The following is a 19,650-nucleotide window of genomic DNA, read 5'->3' as shown; positions in this document are numbered from 1 at the left end:
AGCAGGAACCAAAGAGCAGCCCGGTCTTCCTAATGTGGAGTTAAATATGGACATAGCGGCTCCTCTGACGCCGTATGCAAAGCACAGCTGGTCTGATAACGAGCCGGAAGAGTTCAGCAGAGGATGCACAGTTGTAGAAACTTGTTCTTCATTTCTGGAAAAGATGTTTTAAAATGTAATTCATGAATGTAATAGAGACAATACAATTCTTTCAATAGTTTTATTCAAAATCCTGACATCTTTACAAATATTTGACAACGTTTACGGAGCATTTTTTTGCCTCTTTCAAGTTTTACAATTCAGTTTATAGTTTTGGCTTAAACAATGAGGGAGGGACTGTTGACTGAACACACTGCGGTACTGTGAATATTTACTGCCAAAGCATGAAGAACAAACCTAGACATCAAAGTGTACACCAAAGGCGAGAATAAGCAAGTCTTGTAGTTGTATATCTTATTTTTTACATGCCGTTTGTCGACATCCTGCTCACAGGCTACACAGTGCGGTCGGAGGAGGAGGAGGAGGAGGAGGTGTACAAACACGACGTCTATGGAGCGACAGACAGAAGCAACAAAAAAGAAACAAACGTGCATTTGGCCGACTATCATGAGAGGAGAAGCAGCAGCGTGGTTCTTAAAGTGCTGCTCGTCTTGGCATTGCAGTCGAAGAAACATTTCGCAGATATTTACAGCTGTAGTGCAATGACGTGGTCCTGATGCTGAGAGATCCTGTTACCACGGCAACAGCAGATACCCCTTATTTTTATTTTTTATACAATCAATAAAGAGAGCTCATCCTCTCTGAGTTTAAGTCAGAGAGGGTAATAATGAGCAAATACTAATCAGCAGTTTACTCCCAAAACTGTGCTTTACAAACAGCACTCTCTCAACCCAACGTTAACTCTATGGTTATGTACTTATTTACTTATTTACAAATGTAACAATACACGTTTTCATTTTGAAAAAGCACACTATCTGGTAGAATGTACATGTACAAAAACCTCTTATCTTTATAAAAACGTAAAGGTGCAGCTACAAGCAGAGATCAACAATGTCTCTGTTCACCTTTTCATCTTCTCTGAGCGTCTGTGTGTGTGTGTGAGTGTGAGTGTGTGTGTGAGTGTGTGTGTATGTGAGTGTGTGTTTGACTCTGTAATGTGGTTTGAGCTGGTTGGAAATAGGCAGGATCAGATCAGCAGTCCGCAGGTAAATCCTGCTGTAAGCCAAAGGTTGCCAAAGGACACGTCAGCATTACCACGGTGACAAGATGATGATGGACACTGTATCCATGCCGTCAGGTGACCCGGAGGCGTAACGTGTCAGGTCCGACATTGAGCTTGTGTAACGGCCAACTTCTGAGCTGAGAAACTGATTTTTTAACTTTTTTTTCTTACTCAGTCCTGCATTGAAAAAAATGCAACATTTCGGTTATAAAGAACACATAACACACGGATTATTGTTTTTTCCTGAGTGCCACAAAATCAAATTCTGTTTTCTTTCTACAAAAAAAGAGGAGTTTTCAATATGAAATACTAGTAGGAAACAGTCCGCCAAAATCTCAATGTGCAAAATTAACATCAGTAGATTGCACCACATTTTACCTAAATTGTAAAAAAGGTCCTGAAACAGCATTATTCCTACTAAACAACGAGCAGATTTTCAGTCCAACATGTATGAACATCACGGTTTGGGTCCCACTGTGGCTTCTCTTTCACCTCCTGTAAAGTCAATGCTGCTCACGTACCAAACAAAAGCAAGCGAGTGCAGGCGAGCTGATGGCAACAAGTAACCTTTGGAGCTGTTATGATGGAATGAAATCCTCTTATGTGTGCTAGATCCCTCAGAAGCAGGCTGTAGCCATGACCGCACGGCCGGTAAATCCAAAGCCGCGCGCTCGTTGAAGCCTTCAGAGTCGTCCTGCTGAGAGCAGCGGAGCGAAAAAGTGAGGGTGTAGGTGGAGAAGGCAGAAAGAAAAATAATAATAGCAAAAAGCAGAATGACTGCTCCTGCTCAGCCTGTTGCCCATGGCCGAGCTTGCAACCAGAGCAAGCAATGAAATAAATCATTCCCCCCATCTTTGATCCTTGACACAATATCCCACTCTCCAACTATTTTCTGACAGGGGCATTGGAAATGTGGGCATGATGATGCTACGGCTCTAGGTGCCGGGGTCCAGTGTCCTTAGTCCTTAGTGGTGGCAGGGGTCAAAGGGAACATCCGTGAGCCCCCCGTGGAGCTCCACTGACTCCTCGGACCAGGACATGACATCGCCGATGAGGTGGCCGCCGCAGGTCGCCTGGCTGTAGATCTCGTTGGCCGTCAGGACCCTGGACCAGAACTGGAGATCAGACAATTCTCCCATGAAGGACTGGGTGACGTCGAAGCGGCCTCCCATCGTGTCCTGTGAGGACCAGAGGAGAACAGGTCAAAATCAAAAAGGAATCACGGATGGAGTCGGAACGGCAACGATTTTTACATCGAACACGAGTGTTTTTTAAAAGTTTTTGCTTTCTACAATATCTGTGCATGGCAACTCTATACTGGATCAATGTCTTACCTGCTCCTGGCCCAGGATGAAGGTCCCTCCTGGTTCAATGGGGCGCCACGCTGACAGGTTTTGTCCCGAGCCTTTCTTCACCCCGTCCTGGTAGGCCTCCCAGACGCCGTCGCGTGTCGTCCACGTCATGCACACGTGATGCCACTTCCCATCGGTCATGGTTATCGGCAATGTAACCGCCTAAAAAGAGAGAGATAGACATACCGTTAAAGGAGGAAGACAGGAAATGTTCTCCGGCTTCCTTCTGGAGTAGTCTTTACCAAGCATCACTGTAACATCGTGGAAACAAATTCCTTTTGGATAAAGGATTCAAACAGCCTTTGCATGAAAGTGCTCACAACTGTAGGGAAGGTGGATTAGTCCAAAATGACAATCTCCACTCCACTCACTTAAAATGAATCACAGCCTGAGATTAATCTGCATTCTGTGTCATCGATCGGGTTGACGACTGCCAAGTGTGACGGTGACGAGAAGAAAGCAAACATGGCAGTTTAATGTCACTCCTACAGACAATTAGGCCAATCAATTAGGATAATCAGATTAATTGCTTCGTTGATTTGTTTGTTAAGCTTCCTGCTCCCCGCACCGGGGCAAGGAAGCAAGGTATCAGCTCTTCAGAGAATGAAAGATTAGAAGGGTACGACATAACATCAGAAAGTGTCATTCAAATGGAGATGTCCACAATTTTCATGAAATAAAATGAATTTTCATGAAATAAAATAAGAATAATAATATAACATATAATATAAAACACTAGACTAATGTGTTGTAATTTATTGTTATACCCCACAATAACTGTGTTTACATTTTTTCATTTACTTATTATGAAAGATATGGAGTGAAAAAGTGCTGTTTATGTACTTAAAGAACCGGAGTAACAACAGTAACTTCTACTCCGAGGGGGATGGTCGGGTCAAATAAAAGCATTTTTACCCAGAAGACCGCTGTATATGTCCAGTGTGAAACCAAATTGTCAATGACTCATTTGACCTTTCTTGTGTTACGTAACTTTCGTACTTAACTAAAACCAGTCGCCCAAGTAAAACAAACACACTTAACAAAACACAACATAAGGAAGTACATCTTTTCCTAAACCGAACCAAGTTTTGTTGCCAGCTGGCGCACGGATCGCTTGTGTTTCTGGAAATTTATAGGAGAATGCACAAAACGATATCATAGGGATTGTTGTATGAGGATACGCTGCTCTACTAGTTGTCTTCACAAATATCATCTTCAGAATACTTTGAGTAGAAAACACAAGCTGCCCAAGCTGACCAATTGTTGCGTTAGCTACTGTAGCACCTAGCTACATGCACAGGCTCTGCTGTGATGTCGTAGCTAACACTGTGATATACAGCATCAGTGCAAAAGGGTGTTGTTGCTCCTGAACAGAAGTCCCTGTCCTCAAAAGAAGTCCCTGCCCTCTCCTTCTCTGACCTCCACTGGTGAGGTGATGCTGTCCTGTCGGTCTGAGCTGTGACTATCACACCTCACTGTGGGCTAGATTAGCAACACTCTTGGGCATGGACGTGTGAGAACTACAGTGTTACGTACCGATTCTGGTCACCTAAAGCAGCTTGACAGGGAAATCCCTCTATAAGAACTTCATACAGGGTTCTGAGTCTGTAATATTTTAATATGCAGTAGCAACAGTCTGTCCTGTATGAGAATCAGCAGGGACCAGCTCCTACCTTGTCGCTGATTAACAGCTCCATAGGGTTGCTGCCCCATTCGATGAGCACCAGCTCATTGGCTTGTCCAGGTACGGCGTAGGAGAAGGGAGTGCCGAGGCCGGGACCTGCTCCAGCCTTCAGCCACAGACAGATGGTCAGGGCGAAGATCTCGTTGAGCGGCGACCGCTTCATCCTGGCGTACATGTAGTTGGTCTTCATGGGGAAGTCGAGCAGGAAAGCGCTGGGAGTCTTTAGCTTCTTTCCTGGTGAGACGGAGAGTGAAGAATTTAGATTCAGGTCATTCATTGGTACTGTTCTTCTGTCAGCGGTTGGTTTTAATTGAACAACTGCAGGTAGAGTTTTATAGCAGTTTAACTGATAGATTTCTCATATCTACGCCCAGCTTCTTTTCATTCACCGGGCGTCAAATACTGACTCTTTGTCACGCTCCTTGGCATCTGATTCCAATGCACAACCCTTTGACGTTCGTAGGAGACACACCGGGCTTTCAAGTGACTGCAACGTAAACCCATCCACGTCATTATTAGATGATCAGAGAAAATGCTCAGTGAGTGTGATGACGTAGTGCAAAGACCCCATGGTGGGTGGATGGGTCAAACAGACACAGGAACACATACAGGACGTTCATCCTCAAGACCGGTGTTGAGTTATCATGAAGTCACGTTAGACATGTTTGTGACTTGTTTTCTGTCCTTTTCTGTAACGCTACGTTGCTCGTTGTGCCTTTCTGTTTTTGTTTCACTTTTTGTCTTATAATAGCATACTTCCATGCCTCAGTAAAGCACTTTGAATTGCCCTGTCTGAATAGTGCTCCTTTAATAAAATTGCCTCGCCTATGTTTTACTTAGTTTTCGTACCTTTTTTAAGCCTAACACCACCTCTGTATAATGTTTATGGAAATACGTTTGTGTCACGGAGAAAACAGTTGTTTGTTGGGCTGCAGTCTCTTCCAGCAAGGCGAGACATCCCATCTCAACTTGCTTGGAAGTAAATTTGTAATCTTTTGAATAGCCTGCATGCCTGTTAATGGGTTACCAATTAACCAGTTGGCCACCAATCAACACCGTTGATTATATGATGGGAGCGCCAAAGGCTTCTCAAGCAAAGATGTACATGTCCAGTACAGAAATGACGGGAGCCATTTGTGGACTGTCCATCACGAATACAAGGTTCAATCCAAGAGTATGAATCTAAAATGCAGAAAATAGAGTAGCGCAATCTCAATTGAACCTGAACGATACTACCTGTAACATTAGTGTGTATATATATTGCGACGTCTTCGGGCAGTAGAAGCCACACTGTCAAAATTTCCTGCGAAATCTTCTAGTTATTATTATTATTATTATGATTAACACATAATCATGATGTCATGTCACTCAAACATTGTGTGTTTGCGTACCGTGGTCAGTGTTGCCATGGTGCAGTTGGCCGAGCACCGTTTCCAGCTTGCCGTGAGCGGCACCTCGCAGACTCGTCTCTTTGCCGCCGATAGGCGACCGTCGTGGTGGGCTGTGATCGTTACCGTGGCGGCTGTCGTGGTGGTCGTTGGCGCGGCGATCGTCGTGGCGATCGTCGTGGCGGTCGTCGCGGCCGTTGTCGTGGCGGTCGTCGCGGCGCTCGTCGTGGCGGTCATCGTGGTGTCCAGGTCCGTGATGGTCGTCGTGATGGTCGTCGTGGCGATCGTCGTGGCGATTGTCGTGGAGATCGTCGTGGTGGGGGCTGTGATGGTCGCCGTGGTGACCGCGCTCACGGCCGTGGTGCCAGTCGTAGTGATGGCGACTGTGGTGACCGCTGCTGCGATGGTTGTTCCTGTGGCTGCCGTGGTGATTGCCGTGATAGCTGTCATGGTGGTCGTCGTGGTGACCGGTGCCACGGTGGTCGTCGTGATGGTCGTCACGGCGACCAGAACCACGGTGGTCGTTGTAGTGGCCGCCACGATGACCGGTGCCGTGGTGGCCGTCTGGGTGGTCGACGTGGTGGCTGGTGCCACCGTGGTCGTCGGGGTGGTCGTCGGGGTGGTCGTCGGGGCGGCTGCTGCCGCCGTGGTGGTCGTCGTGGTGATCATCGTGGTGATCGTCGTGGTGATCATCGTGGTGATCGTCGTGGTGATCGTCGGGGCGGCTGCTGCCGTGGTGGTCGTCGTGGTGATCGTCACGGTGATCTTGGTAGTAGCTGTGCAGCTGCTCCTCCAGGGCGGTGATCTTCCGCTGGAGGAGTTCTCTCAGGGAGCTGGAGTACGAGCTGGACGAGTTCCTGGCCTGAAAAAGCACAAACTCATCAGTCAGCAAAGAGGAGCCAGCTCTGCTCTGTCAACACTCCAATGTGACAAAATAAAACATGGCTTCAGAAGTCTACATATCTACCGGTCAAGCAAGGAAAAGACTCATTACCATCTATTCGTTTCGCACATATTTTTATTTGGCAACAATAATATAATAATTTCCCGAAAATGAAATAAAATGTGCAGTTAATCTGATCGGACATGTACTAAAACCCAATAATGTAATAACTGTCCTAACTTGAATTGAAATGACATTTTTACTAATAAAACCTTTCAGATACAAAACTGAAGAATACTGAAACTGAAGTGGGCAACTGTGGCTAAGTGGATCGCAGGGCCTTCTTTCAATCAGAGGGTCGGCGGTTCAATCCCTGTCTCCGGCTCTGCTAGTCGCATGTCGATGTGTCCTTGAGCAAGACACTTAACCCCAAAATTGCTCCCGTAGTTTTGAGCCTACGGTGTAGAAATGTGATAGACTCTGAATTGTAAGTCGCTTTGGATAAAAGCGTCTGCTAAATGACTGTAATGTAATGTAATGAATAACTTAATAAGATGTTTTTTTCTCAGAAATGTGCAGCTTTACAAAAGGTAAAAGGCAAAAGGTAAAACTGTGTTTTCAGTAGGCTAACATGACACTAACAGTAATATTTGAAACTGAAGTTGAAATAAGTGAACGAACTCAATTTGCTGATGAAGATGTGGGAAAGAGAAGAAACACCGTGAGAAGGGATAGTTTTGTTAAACTTTCCACGGTCAAGAATGAACTTCTTTGCTTCAAGAAGTGTCAAAAGAAGAAATTACTCAATTTAAAAATCACTAAAGAGTCAGAAGTTCTTTGCAGTGAATTCAATGTTTTTAATTTATTTGTGAATAGACTAATTGTGGAATGACATTTAAAGTTGCAAGGGAATAGTTTCCACCCCTCCCTCCTCTCCCTTGCTCATCCTCGTCTTCCTCACCAGCAAATCCGGCTTTGTTCCCTGCCAGCGCATGCTACGATTAATAGCCCCGTCAGGGAGGATGACGCTAATTGAAGGTGAGGCTTGCTTGCACCTTTCGGCGCGTGGCCAGGGGCTGGTGGTGTAGACATCCTGTTAGAGGATGCAGTGACGGAAGGTAAATACCTGCTATGCGCTTCTGTTTTGTCTCACACCTAGGAGGGAGATGGAGGGGATTTCTGGCAACGCTTTCCCTGAACAAGACCTGAGACCACCTGCGCTGATATCAAGGCTTTCACAGGCCGGCGGGCGGAAGGGTTTTAGTCTCGCAAGGTGACACCAGCATCATTAAATGCTGCCACACAAGTGGGACAGCAGAACCACATGTGTGGCTTGTTTCAGGTGCTGAAACACAATTTAGAGAATGTATTCCTGTGCGATGTTTACACAAAGACAAACATTCATAGAGAGCAATGACAGAAGCTACTAAAATTCCCAAGTGAGCACTGATTTAGTGCTTTAATGTTCTCACACTGAAATAAATTTAAGTTAAAAAGGGAAAGGTTTCTGAATGTCTGGATCAGTGGTTCAAAACCTTTTTGAACCTTTTGAAAGGACACAAAGTTGACTCACTTGGCCTGGTTTCAGCAGAGGAAACAGATCCTTAATTCCCAATGCGATTAACCAGGAAGAATACACAGTAAATGAATGTACAGATAACAATTTCTCAGAGAGGCTATAGTACCTTCCCCTCGTCCTCCTTGGTCTCACTCCAACATGTGAAGGTTGGACACAGGGGTGAAGGCTGATACAATTTAGAGCAGCTTCCTGTTTGAGACACTGATATCTAGCAGAGAGACGGAGGCTCCAACTTTGGAACGTTTATTTAAAAACTACATATTCCACTAAAAGTGACCTTTTAAAAAAACGCCCTTTTGGTGCAGTGAACACAAACAGTAATCTAAGTGTGACCTGTCTGAACGTCTTAATGAAACACATCCTTCTCACAGTATTTTGGCAGTGGACAGCACCGGCAGCGGATTCAGCGGCTGAGCTCGTGACCCTGAATGACGCAGGATATGACCCCAATTAAGTCAAACCCTTGATAGGCTTCCGCCTCCGCAGACTGTTCAGCTGCTCCTTGCAAGAAGCATTACTAAGCACCTCAAGATGTTTATGTAGGGCAGGAGGAGTGAGCACCTCCTTCAGGAGCTCTTACGGAATGTTTACCCTTTTGCTAATTTTGGTTGTTTGGCGGTTAATCCCCACTGGTAACAAAAAGAAGCCTTATCCCTGAGCATACATTGCAGATTTTGGCACTCACCTGCAAGTTCTCCAGCCTTTCCTTCAGTGTCTGCAGTGTTTTCCCCGTCTGTTCGGGGGAGAAGGAGCTGTGTTTTCCATACGACGAGCCCTTCCTTGGGTGGGGCTCCGACCTGTGGCCGCCATGGGAGTAGTGGTGGTCGCTGCCGTGATGCGACGAAGGCCCGTGGTGCGATGACGATGGCGTATGGTGGCCACCGTGATGCCCGCGGTGGTCATCGGGGTGCCCGTCGTGATGATTTTCATGATGGGTGTCATGGTGAGTATCGGGATGGTTTTCGTGGTGGTTGTTGTGGTGATCGGTGCCATGGTGACCACCGAAGCCCTCGCACAAGGTGAGTTTGGCGGTCAGCTCCCTGATGGTTTCCCGCTGGTCCAGGATGGTCTCCTTTTGCCTCACGAGGCTCTCGCGCAGGTGCAAGATGGTGGCTTTGGCCTCGTCGGACATCACGCCTCGCCGGCTGCTGCCGTTGGGACCATTTGTGTGGCCGGTGCTGCTCGGCCCATGGGGCACACTGGGCGGGGAGTAGCAGCTGGGGTCCGCTTCTGGGGGAATTGGGGTGCAGACAAATTTGGGGCTACTGCCATAGTCATATTCAATGCCCGGCAGACTTCCTGTTGCTGATGCTGCACATGACAGGAAGTAGTAGAGAATCAGAGAACGTAGGGGGAAGAAGGAGAGGACAAACCCCAGAGAGGCTCCATCCCATTGCTGGTGTCTTGCAGACAGAGGACTGACGTCTCTGGCCATATTTGGCCTGAGTCCAAGTTATTCCTCGACAAATGACCAACGTCCTCCCGGGCCTTAGCTCTGTTGTGACGAACACCATGAATGGAGGTCATACGCGTTGGATTGAGACGTAGTGGTGCAACACATGTCAACAGTGAAATCACAGATGAAATCTCCTCCCAGACAGCATCAATTCCTTTAACGGCGCCAACTCAAAGGCAGCTGCTCAGCTGTTTGCCTTCGAGACAACCGGGCGGTATCACCCACGATTTCTCGGCTCCATGGCTATTTAACAAGCCGTGAGAGCTGGGCTTGATAGGTCCTGCTGTCTCCGGGAGGAGTTGTTGGACTGCCGCCAGCCAAATGATCCTCCTGTGTTCGACAGCCAAGAGTAATCCCTTTAACTTTGGCTTCTAACCACCCATCTGATCCCAGTGTGCTCTTACCTGTAGGACAGCAAAGATATCAAGAAGTCAAGAAAAACGGAGATAGATTGGATAATAAATGACTAACTGGAACTTTTGAATGACTTTATCTCAAAAAGTCCTGGGACAGCAGATCATAAATAGCCTCTTGGCTAACTCTGGCACATTTACAGGAATGTTTTATTAATGTGCACTGTCCCTACCAAATAAACCAATCAATAGATAATATTGATTTATTGAGTGAATGTTCCAGTTTGAAGCATGAATAAGTTACAATGCAATATTAGAACAACAAAGCAAAAATTGTCCGAGTTAGATGAATAAATGTCAAGATGTCAAAGAGTGAAGGGACATAATGCGATTCAAACAAAGGCAATCTGGGTCACAACTGAATTCAAGAGATGTAATAGTTTTAAATATTGTTTAGATAGCCAACAGGAAGAAAATGCATACGTGAAAGGTGATCCGCATCATAAAAAAATCATGTGAGATTATTAAATCGCTCCTTCAGTCCGTCAGCATTTCCTGCCAGCACTGAGCCAGCAGACTACGGTACAAGTTCAGTGACGGCAGCAGGAAGTCGACAGTGCTAACGAAAGATTATAAGTTGTACATAGGTGAGTTCAAAAAGTTTCCAAGACCACTTGCACATCCTCGTTTTTAAAATTCTTGCTTGCAAGGTGTATTTCTCACAATCCTCATACTATTCCGAACATAATCACATAATTCTGCCTAATGGATGAAAATTTCCTGAATATACGCAGCATAAACTGGTAGAAATATATTCTGCATATTACATTTTTGCTGTTGGTTGCTTGTTGCATACATTTATGAGGGGAACAGATGTGGCAACATGTGGCGAGTCTTCAAAATGCTTGTTGGGTCAGCCAGAGAGAAAGATGCAAAAGCCAAGTGGAACACACAAGACGCTGTTCCTTCTAAGCTCCTTATCTACATCACCAGTTCAAACCACTGAGTCTCAGGCACTGCACTCTCCGTGACACCGTTCTTCTTGGAAAAATGACAACGATGGTTATATGTGTAAACTATGTATGTTTATGTTCAGAGTTAAATCAATAGTTTGACATTTTGAGAAATAGACTTATTTGGTTACTCCAAGAGTAACGTTAGAAGGATTGAAAACACTTGCACTTCTGTGTGTTAAACACATAGAAATACAACAGGAGTAAAACAGACATTCCCTTTCAAGTAGCACGATGGTCAGAGCGGCAGCCATTTTTTTGTGTACCGTTGCCATTGTGGCCGTTGTAGAGGGCTAACTTCTGTATAAACTAAACCGCCTTACGGCAAGTGGCGGACTCACTGAGATGAAGTTTTGCACGACTAAAACAAGCATCGACGTAGTAATGTTACAAAGCGTAAATTAGAATAACAACTTAATGCTGCATCCACACACTCTTGTCACAGCGTAGGAAAGCACATCACTATCGCCTGATGAGTCTGATGAGCATTAAAGTACAGCTGAATAGCCACCTAGCCAGCTGTCCGCTAGTTAGCTAGCTAGCTTGCTAATTCCACGATGCTTTAATGCTATAGGGGTTACAGGAAATGAGCAGAACAGGGTGCTGGTGGGTCTAATGGTTCCTCTACCTCACTCCCCGCCACTCTGGAGAAGGACTCATTACCTAGCTCAGCTAACTAGCCAGCCGCGTCCGGCCCCACTGATGCCTGTTGTCACCCTAACAACAGCAATCGCCATTTTCTTCTGTGCTAGTCAAATGGAAACAGTTCAATATCCATTCTACATCTATTCTAATTCCATGGTTAACTAAAATATGAAGCTGCAGCCAGCGACCCATTAGCTTAGCGCTGCAGGAAGACTGGATTCAAGGGGAAGTAGCTAGTCCGACTCTGTTCAGAGGCAACAAAATCCAAATACAAGCACCGCTAGGTGTTACCAATCAAAATATTATATGTCGTTTGTTTGAACTGTACAAACATTTTTAAAAACAACAAGCTGCACTTCTGTGCCGGACTATTTCTCAGGTGTTTCTCACTGAGTGCAGTTTAATGAGGCGATCACAGGTGGGCGTGCAGCCAATAGATAAAGGCCTTAATCTGACAGTGAGCCCCGCTGTCTGATACTTAAAGACAACATTAGTGGAGATTTAGGTGACATGATACTTCACTGAGGCACGAGGCGTCACACATGAGCCCAAAGAGCATCCACAAGGGCGTTGAGTATTGCTATTTCCCTCTTTTTGTGAGACAAATACGATGACCGGTTCAGCAGTTGTGCACCTTTGGTTGCTACAGTACTATATATATATATATATATATAAAATCCACAATAATAGCGTATCACACGATATTGATATATTTTACACTTTTAGTTTTTTATTTATTTTCTCTCATTTCCTCCAATTGTCTTTTCTGGATGACAATAAAACAATGCAAATGCTTCTTTTGAGTAATTTTCACTGTAACCAGTGGCCATGTAGTGTACATATAGTGGCCCTTGAAGGGCAGTAAATCAGGTCGATCTGCTTATGTTTCCCTCAGCGGAGGCAGAGCAGACTGCAGGAACACGTCTCCCTGCTTCACCTCTTCCTCCCCAGAGTGACAGACTAATAGGATTGCTTGGATTTAATGCTATTTAATGCTATTTAATAAGGGATTGGCTACAGGGTCCATTCCCCCTTCGGACCACAACGTCAAGCCATTGTTGTCCTACGTGTCACTGCAGTATACCAATTTAAATATCCTGCTCAAATTTGAATTTTAAATTTATATTTTACAGTGTTCAGGATTTTTCAGGTATAAGGTGAATTTTTTTTCTCTTAATATCAATAAACACTTTGTTTTTAAAATGTCAATAAACTTTATGGTTTTAAAAAAAAATCTCTCCATCTCCGCTTGCTGTTGAGCGTTGTGTGTAAATATTTATGGTCAGTTTACGGACATGAGCACGTTCAGCTTCTCAAGCCTATCCCAGCCCCTTGTGCGGATCAGCCATCCAGGTTCACTGGATACACGTCCCACCTCCTGGCCTTACCCTCCCTGCAGCTTAAAGCCGCTCCTCCTCCTCCTCCTCCTCCTGTTCACGTCCTGAGGTCACCTCCTTACTTCATGCAACAAATCGCAGGAGTCATTTGAGGCATTTTGTAGAAATTGTTTCTGATAAATAAATTCTGCAACTAAAATGTTTCTTAAAGCAACGGTTAGAAGATGCTTGGTCTCAGATTTCTGTGATGAAACAATGTGTAACAATGAAAACGTATGAAAGCAAACTTTATAATAATGACAGAAACAGCTGCTCCACCAATATTTCCTCCTCAAGAGAAATTTAAAATATTTAGACTTTCATAATAATAGTAGTAATAATAGAGTTTTTCCCAGAGAAGCGTTATATTCATCAAGAGAAAACATAAAGGAAAAAGTTCTTAATTTTTGGCAAACTCTTACCACCACTCTAATTCATTACATTACATTTTTACATACATCTTAACCAGTAAAAAGGCTTTTCTGGTTTAAAATCTGCTGTACATTGAATCAAACTTGAACTTAATCTTAATTGGAAACCTTTTAGTTCAATATGAGACTCCATTAGCATAAAACCATTACTGAAAGCATGCTCTTGTATAATGTGATGAGTTTGATTGTCAAAACTTTCTTTCTCAGTCTTTTATGCAATATAAATGCATCAGAGTGCATTATGGGAACATCTGAGGCATTGCAGTTATATTAAAAATAAAGTGACGTCACTCTCGTTAATGTCCTCTCATGTCTGTACATCTCTCTGCATTATAAACTAACTATTTGAGTGCTGCAGTCACAGTGATGTCTACACTTACAGACATTTACATTGTATCTCTTGGAGAGAATCATTTATAAATTAAAGGACTTTTAACTCAAATGATTTTTGTCATGAAATGCTTTCTCAAACTTTTTAGCTGTGAAGACTTTTACTTCACGGTTTAACATATTTATATAAAGACTCATGAAGACATCTTTTTGTGAGAAAACATTCACTTGAGAGGACTTTAAATTGTGAGTACTTTTAGTTCTGAGTACTTTCACTTGTGTTTAGTTGTTAGAGATTTGTTGTAAGAACTGAGTTTTGATGGGATTTTGTTGTGATGACTTTTAACTGTGAGGAGGAACAACTGTGTGCAGATATGGCCACTCACACACCAACACTGGATATGAAACAAAGATCCATCTATTATCTCTTCCCATCAGTGCAAAACAGGAATCAGCTCAATTAAAATCAACTGAAAAGGGCCAAAGACGAGTAACTGATTCCTCGCACCACGCAGCTAAAAGTAATTACAGTTTCGAGCTGTCCGGGTCAATAGCCTTCTACTCTTGAGCCGCTAAGTGCCCAATGTGCCGAGTGGCTGCACTGCACCTTTGTGCTTTTTAATTTTTAGCACATTTGGATGTCAGTGGTTTAGTCTTTTATATTTTTCCCAAAAGCGTAGTCGTTCACTTCACTTCACTTCAAACTGCATCCATTACCCTGAAAAGCTTGTGTCTCCAAAAACAACGAGAGCTGGTGTCTAACGGTGAGAGCAAATGCTCAGATTTTTTTACCATAGTCCTACTAGACAAAGGTCATCTATCTATAAATGACATCCTGACGTTACATGAAATGAGCACAGAGTGAAACAAAGTCTAACCTCAAACATTACCACTGTACCAACCAATGTCATGTGATAATGTCCAATAATTCATGTTCACAATAGGGATTCTGCTTCATCGAGTTTGAACCAATTTCACTAAATTGTACAAAAAGGCCAATAGCAATGTAGAGATGCTGTATGAAATAAGATTCTTAGTAATATTCTGGCGTCTTCACATGTATACAGAACACAAATCGGACCACCCTCAAGGTAATAAAGTACCTGTTACTCAAAAAAGCTGTAAAAAAAACGTGTGCACATGCAGTTTGGCAACGGAAAAGCAGCAATAGCTTGTCTAGCTCTGGAAGGACATTAACCACCAAAGAGAGAATGCAACCTGAACAAATTCGACTTTGGTGTAGGATACATTAACAAGTGGTCCAATATTAAGTGGACGGATATAAACATGAAATTGGAGGAGAAGCCTAGCGAGAACATCCCATCAGCGAGACATTATGAAACTTTAAGTCACTGGATGATCCAACAACAAACAGGCCAGCAGTGTGTTGTCAACACGTTGAATAGCTCGCAGCCGTAGACGCCGACGGTGTTTCGGCTAACTGGTGGTTGCTCATCGTGAGAGCGGCTGTTGAAAACACCACCAGTACATGAAGGTGTCCTCGTAAAAGCCTTCCATTCAATTTGAAAGACTTACTCATCCGTGTTCAATATCTACGCCAAACATTTACGTAAGTTATTACGAGCAACCACGTACTGTACGCATTCGGCTGAAAGTCACCAGTTAACACGGTCACTCGGATAACCGAAACACGGTCCGATCTGAATTCTGCAGAACTCGAGTCGCTGTTAGAGAATCAATTCTGACAACCGAACAACCATCAACCAGACATTTTGATGCTCTCAACAGCTTTAATTCAATCTTTAAAGCGTTTTAACTCATCAACACAACACAACAAAACACAACCGGCACTTTGCTGTGGAATTGAGAACTATAGTCTGTGCTGTTGGGATTCTCTTTTGTCTGTCGAAACACAAATAACATTTCGGGTGTAAAAGCAGCTTAATGTATACAACAGACATTAAAACATAGAAACAAGGTTTCCTCTGCACGCTCACAATTAGAAAGTTTATCTGCATCATTTCATGAATGCAAAGTTAAAAGTCAAACGTCCTCCCCTTACAGCCTGGATCTCTTGACTCACTGACTGATGACCTGAAGGTAATACGTGTCCACCGTAGGGTTGTCTATCTCCCTATCACCCAAGGGTTTGGGTCCCTGTTCAATCTTTGAAACAATATCAACATTTATCTTAATTCCTGGCCGTCTGTGAGTTATTGCGAGCCGGCGTCATGCTTGTCATAAAGTGGATTTCTGATCTGAGCAGTGACGGATCTCCTCACATTGTGTTGGGCTCCTGCAAGCTGTTCACTGCGTCTAGTGGAGACGAGTCCAACCAAGGTCTCAGGATGCACAGGGAAAGAAGCAAAAGGCCAACACAACAAAAGAAGCCCCTCTATCACATGTCTGTTTGATGATGGCTGATTTCAACAGTTCCTATATGTCAAACAGATGTTAATTACAAGACAAATATGACATGCTGAACAAAACCAATGCTAATGGAATGATAGCAGAGAATTTCCAAATAAGATACAGCTACCACATTACTGTCTATCTGAGTGTCTTCGCTTATACAATTTAAATATGATTCAACGGGATGTTTTTGTTCTTGTGAACTCCAGCTGATCAAACGCGTAAGGCAATTGCATGAAGGCTGAAGACAAGGTTTCAAACGCCTCAAGATCTTAGCTGCACCTGAGGTAAAGCTCATCACAACGCCACACGAATATAAGACGAGACTGAAAGTGTGGCATCGGGATATGGGGGATGAGGTGATGGGTTCATTTGAAAATATTAACACAAAAAAACAAAAGAGAAAAAGTTTGCACCCATTTGGGTCGTCCACCTAGGACCAAAACACACACTAAACAATCTTAGAACAAATTATACTCACTTCTGTATCTGCTACAATTTACTGATTGCTTAAGTCAAATCTAAAGATTTAAAAAGATTTAATGCATTATTCTAAATTTTGTGTCAAAGCATCAAATGGGTGAATGACGATGAACACGTGCACCCTGTCATTTCCAGACTTCAGTCTTTGAACAGAACTTTATATCACAACACAACATCTCTGTGATTCAGTTAAGTTTGGGATGAGTCTTTAGATAAACCTGCTGCTTATTATCCACTGACACGAGATGCAGTTCTAGATATTTATTTTAGTTTAACAACAACAATGCAAATTGTATTACTTTTATGCAGAACCACAGAGGAAAAATACAGATGCAATCAAGCAAAATAACCTTTTTCCTACAATCTGTTCTGTCCTCAACAAAAAAACAAAAAACTTTCAAATTCATTGATTTTAAGGCTGGTTTATATTTCAGAGTGAGTTCAGAAGTATTTTTGTCAGGTAACGAGATTATTGCTGCTGTGCTATATGTGCAGTATGTACATATAGCACATAAGCTTACAGCTTATGGTCAACTGTCAATTCTGTGCCCTTGAGAACATCCTACATGCATTACATGACTAAATCAATCACATCTTATATTTACAATATTGAACAAGAGAAAAACATGTTGATGGTTTGAAGTCTGAGGTCTGCAGAATAATTATTTACATCACTGTAAACAAACTGCCTGAAGAGTTCAGCTAACTTTGTGTTCCAGCTATACTTTGTCGTGCAGCTCAAACAAGAGCATTTACAGTGTAACATGTTTAAAAGGTTAAAAAGAGGTTTGCTTAGAGGAAATAAAAAATAACTTTGTGAGAAAGAAACTTAAAAGTTTCTTACCTGCCTGCAAGTGTGAAGTCCCCAAGCAGGTTAGTCCATTCAGCGCACTGATCAGCTTGAGGAGGATTGGCTTTAGGTGGATCATTTTCTCTCTCTCTCTCTCTCTCTCTCTCTCTCTCTCTCTCTCTCTCTCTCTCTCTCTCTTTCACACTCACACACACACACACACACACACACACACACACACACACACACACACGCCTCTTTACTGTATGTTTGCTCAGACCACAGCTCATAACTGCTATTTTGTGTCAGGTTTTTTCACTTGTGTGTGTGAGTTGTGAATATGTCTTAATACAACAAATGAGTCACTACAGGCCAAAACTACATCTTTCATGAACTGGTCAATTTTGAGATTTTGGTCTATGACATGTCTTCTTTCAGACTAGTGGAAAGAAAACATCCAAAATACACATTTAGTTGTTTATTTTACTACTTTGTCTGTTTGATCTGCAGATTTCTGTTCTGGAAATGTACGCAAATTAGCACATATTTAATAATATACGGTCTCATTTGCATTTTCAAACATACCATTTGAACACATACAATTGCTATTGTTAAGTTGATGGCGATATCTATTATTATATATACCTGTATATAGATTTATATATTTTTTTGTTGTTGCCATATTCACATGTAATGTCTCCCCTTCGGAGAAAGCTGAAGATGCTCTGTGAAGAAAAGTGTTACAATCCATGACTTTGATGTGTTTCATGAGAAGGAAACCAAAACCAAAAAGAAGCAACAGTAGGATTTAAGGTTGGAAAATCACCAAATGTCAAATACTATCTATTTTACAATCATGTTGTAACTCTGTAAACACATTTCACATTTGGCAGTGAGAGCTGGTTCAACCTGTTCTTGAATTCACTCCAATCACTTTGGCATCTGTAGTCCTTTTAATTAAAGATTAGAATGAGATTTTAGCCTTGACCACGCCCCCATGGTTCTTAACCACGCCCACTTAAATAAAGTTTGAAGTGCTTCAGTCGTGGCATAAGATCCGGACTGGATAAGTCCCACTTACCCAATTGGCCATTTGACAGACCTGCTAATGATGCCGTCACAGTTCACAACGAGACAAAGATGTGATTTAAGTGAACTTATGCAGCAGTTGGTGTTTCTCTCACTTCAGTAATTGTATAAGAATATTTATTAAAAAGGGACAGTTCACTCCAATATGTAAAATATGTATTTTTCCTCTTGCATGTAGTGCTGTTTATCAATCAAGACAGTTTGAGTGGGAGTTGACTAGTTTTTGAGATATTGGGCGTCGACATGTCTTCCTTCTCTTGTGGAAGGAATTTTTTCGTGCCGCTCAGAACAACTTTTTTTAAGAACGATATCGCGTTACAAAACTTTTGTTTGTTTAGGCAACAAAAGGTTTAGGAAAACAACATCATGGTTGGGCTTAAAATAACTAAATAACTTTGTACAGTTGGGTTTAGGCAGCAAAACAACAACAACACTTTAGATGGGTCGAACAAAGTTCCGTTTGTTGGAACCATCCACCTTCCCACTTGCCCACCAAAAGGCTGTTGCATAGTCAGGTTCGTTGCATTGTGTGTCCACCTAAAAAAAAAAAATCCTAATTGACTTTCCATTGGTGACACGAAACAGACATCTGAATGACAAACAGTTTCAATGTTTCTTTAAACTTGAGAATACAAAAACCAGAAGACCAGTGTAAATGAAATAAGATAAGAACAGTTGACTTTCAGTCATAAAGGGCAAAAAAATACAGCGTTGTTAAAGTCTGATATTTTGTCGAAACATTCATCCACCCAGATTTCCTTCTTACACTGACTTTGTGGCTCCATAACAACGTCACCTGACTTCATCCTTTGCTCCAGTTATAATTACTTAAACACAAGCTTGTGTTATTTTGGGAGGACCGTCTCTGTTCAGCTCTTACCCAACACCATGGAGGAAGACGGAAACAGACTCAGGCGCTCACAAAAAGGGTGATTCAGTGCTAATATTTTATTCATTTGTCATATTGTGCAGCCATAGTGTGAACTAACGGTCGCCTGTATCTGCCTTTTGCACTTCTGAAGCACTAACTAACTCCTTTGTAACAGGACAGGCTTTAAATGTGTCACATTCAGCTGTGGGTTTCACATGTAGGTGGAGAGTGGTAGTGGTAGTAAGAACGAGAGTGTGAAAGTTACGGCACTTTCAGTCGAATAAAAAAAGCGAGAACTACACAAAACACTGGTCTTGTGTCTGCATTGCAAT

The 19,650-nt window shown here is 42.9% G+C and overlaps 1 protein-coding gene across 1 annotated transcript; it reads right to left on the bottom strand.

The window, feature by feature from the left end:
* Positions 1-504: 504 nt before the first annotated feature.
* On the bottom strand, positions 505-17,449 carry LOC116399370 (neuronal pentraxin-1-like). Its single transcript, XM_031876483.1, has 6 exons — positions 17,413-17,449; positions 8,794-9,968; positions 5,668-6,508; positions 4,248-4,507; positions 2,557-2,736; positions 505-2,400 (listed from the first exon to the last, which is right to left on the bottom strand). The coding sequence occupies exons 2-6, from the start codon at positions 9,541-9,543 to the stop codon at positions 2,188-2,190; spliced, it is 2,244 nt and encodes a 747-aa protein (XP_031732343.1). The 5' UTR covers positions 9,544-9,968; positions 17,413-17,449; the 3' UTR covers positions 505-2,187.
* Positions 17,450-19,650: the final 2,201 nt, after the last annotated feature.

This window comes from Anarrhichthys ocellatus, unplaced genomic scaffold (genome assembly GCF_004355925.1).
Source record: "Anarrhichthys ocellatus isolate YVR2014 unplaced genomic scaffold, GSC_Weel_1.0 scaffold110, whole genome shotgun sequence".
NCBI classification, from domain to species: Eukaryota; Metazoa; Chordata; class Actinopteri; order Perciformes; family Anarhichadidae; genus Anarrhichthys; species Anarrhichthys ocellatus.
The sequence above is the reverse complement of the archived record's forward strand: the minus strand, read 5'-3'. Positions and strand labels throughout refer to the sequence as shown.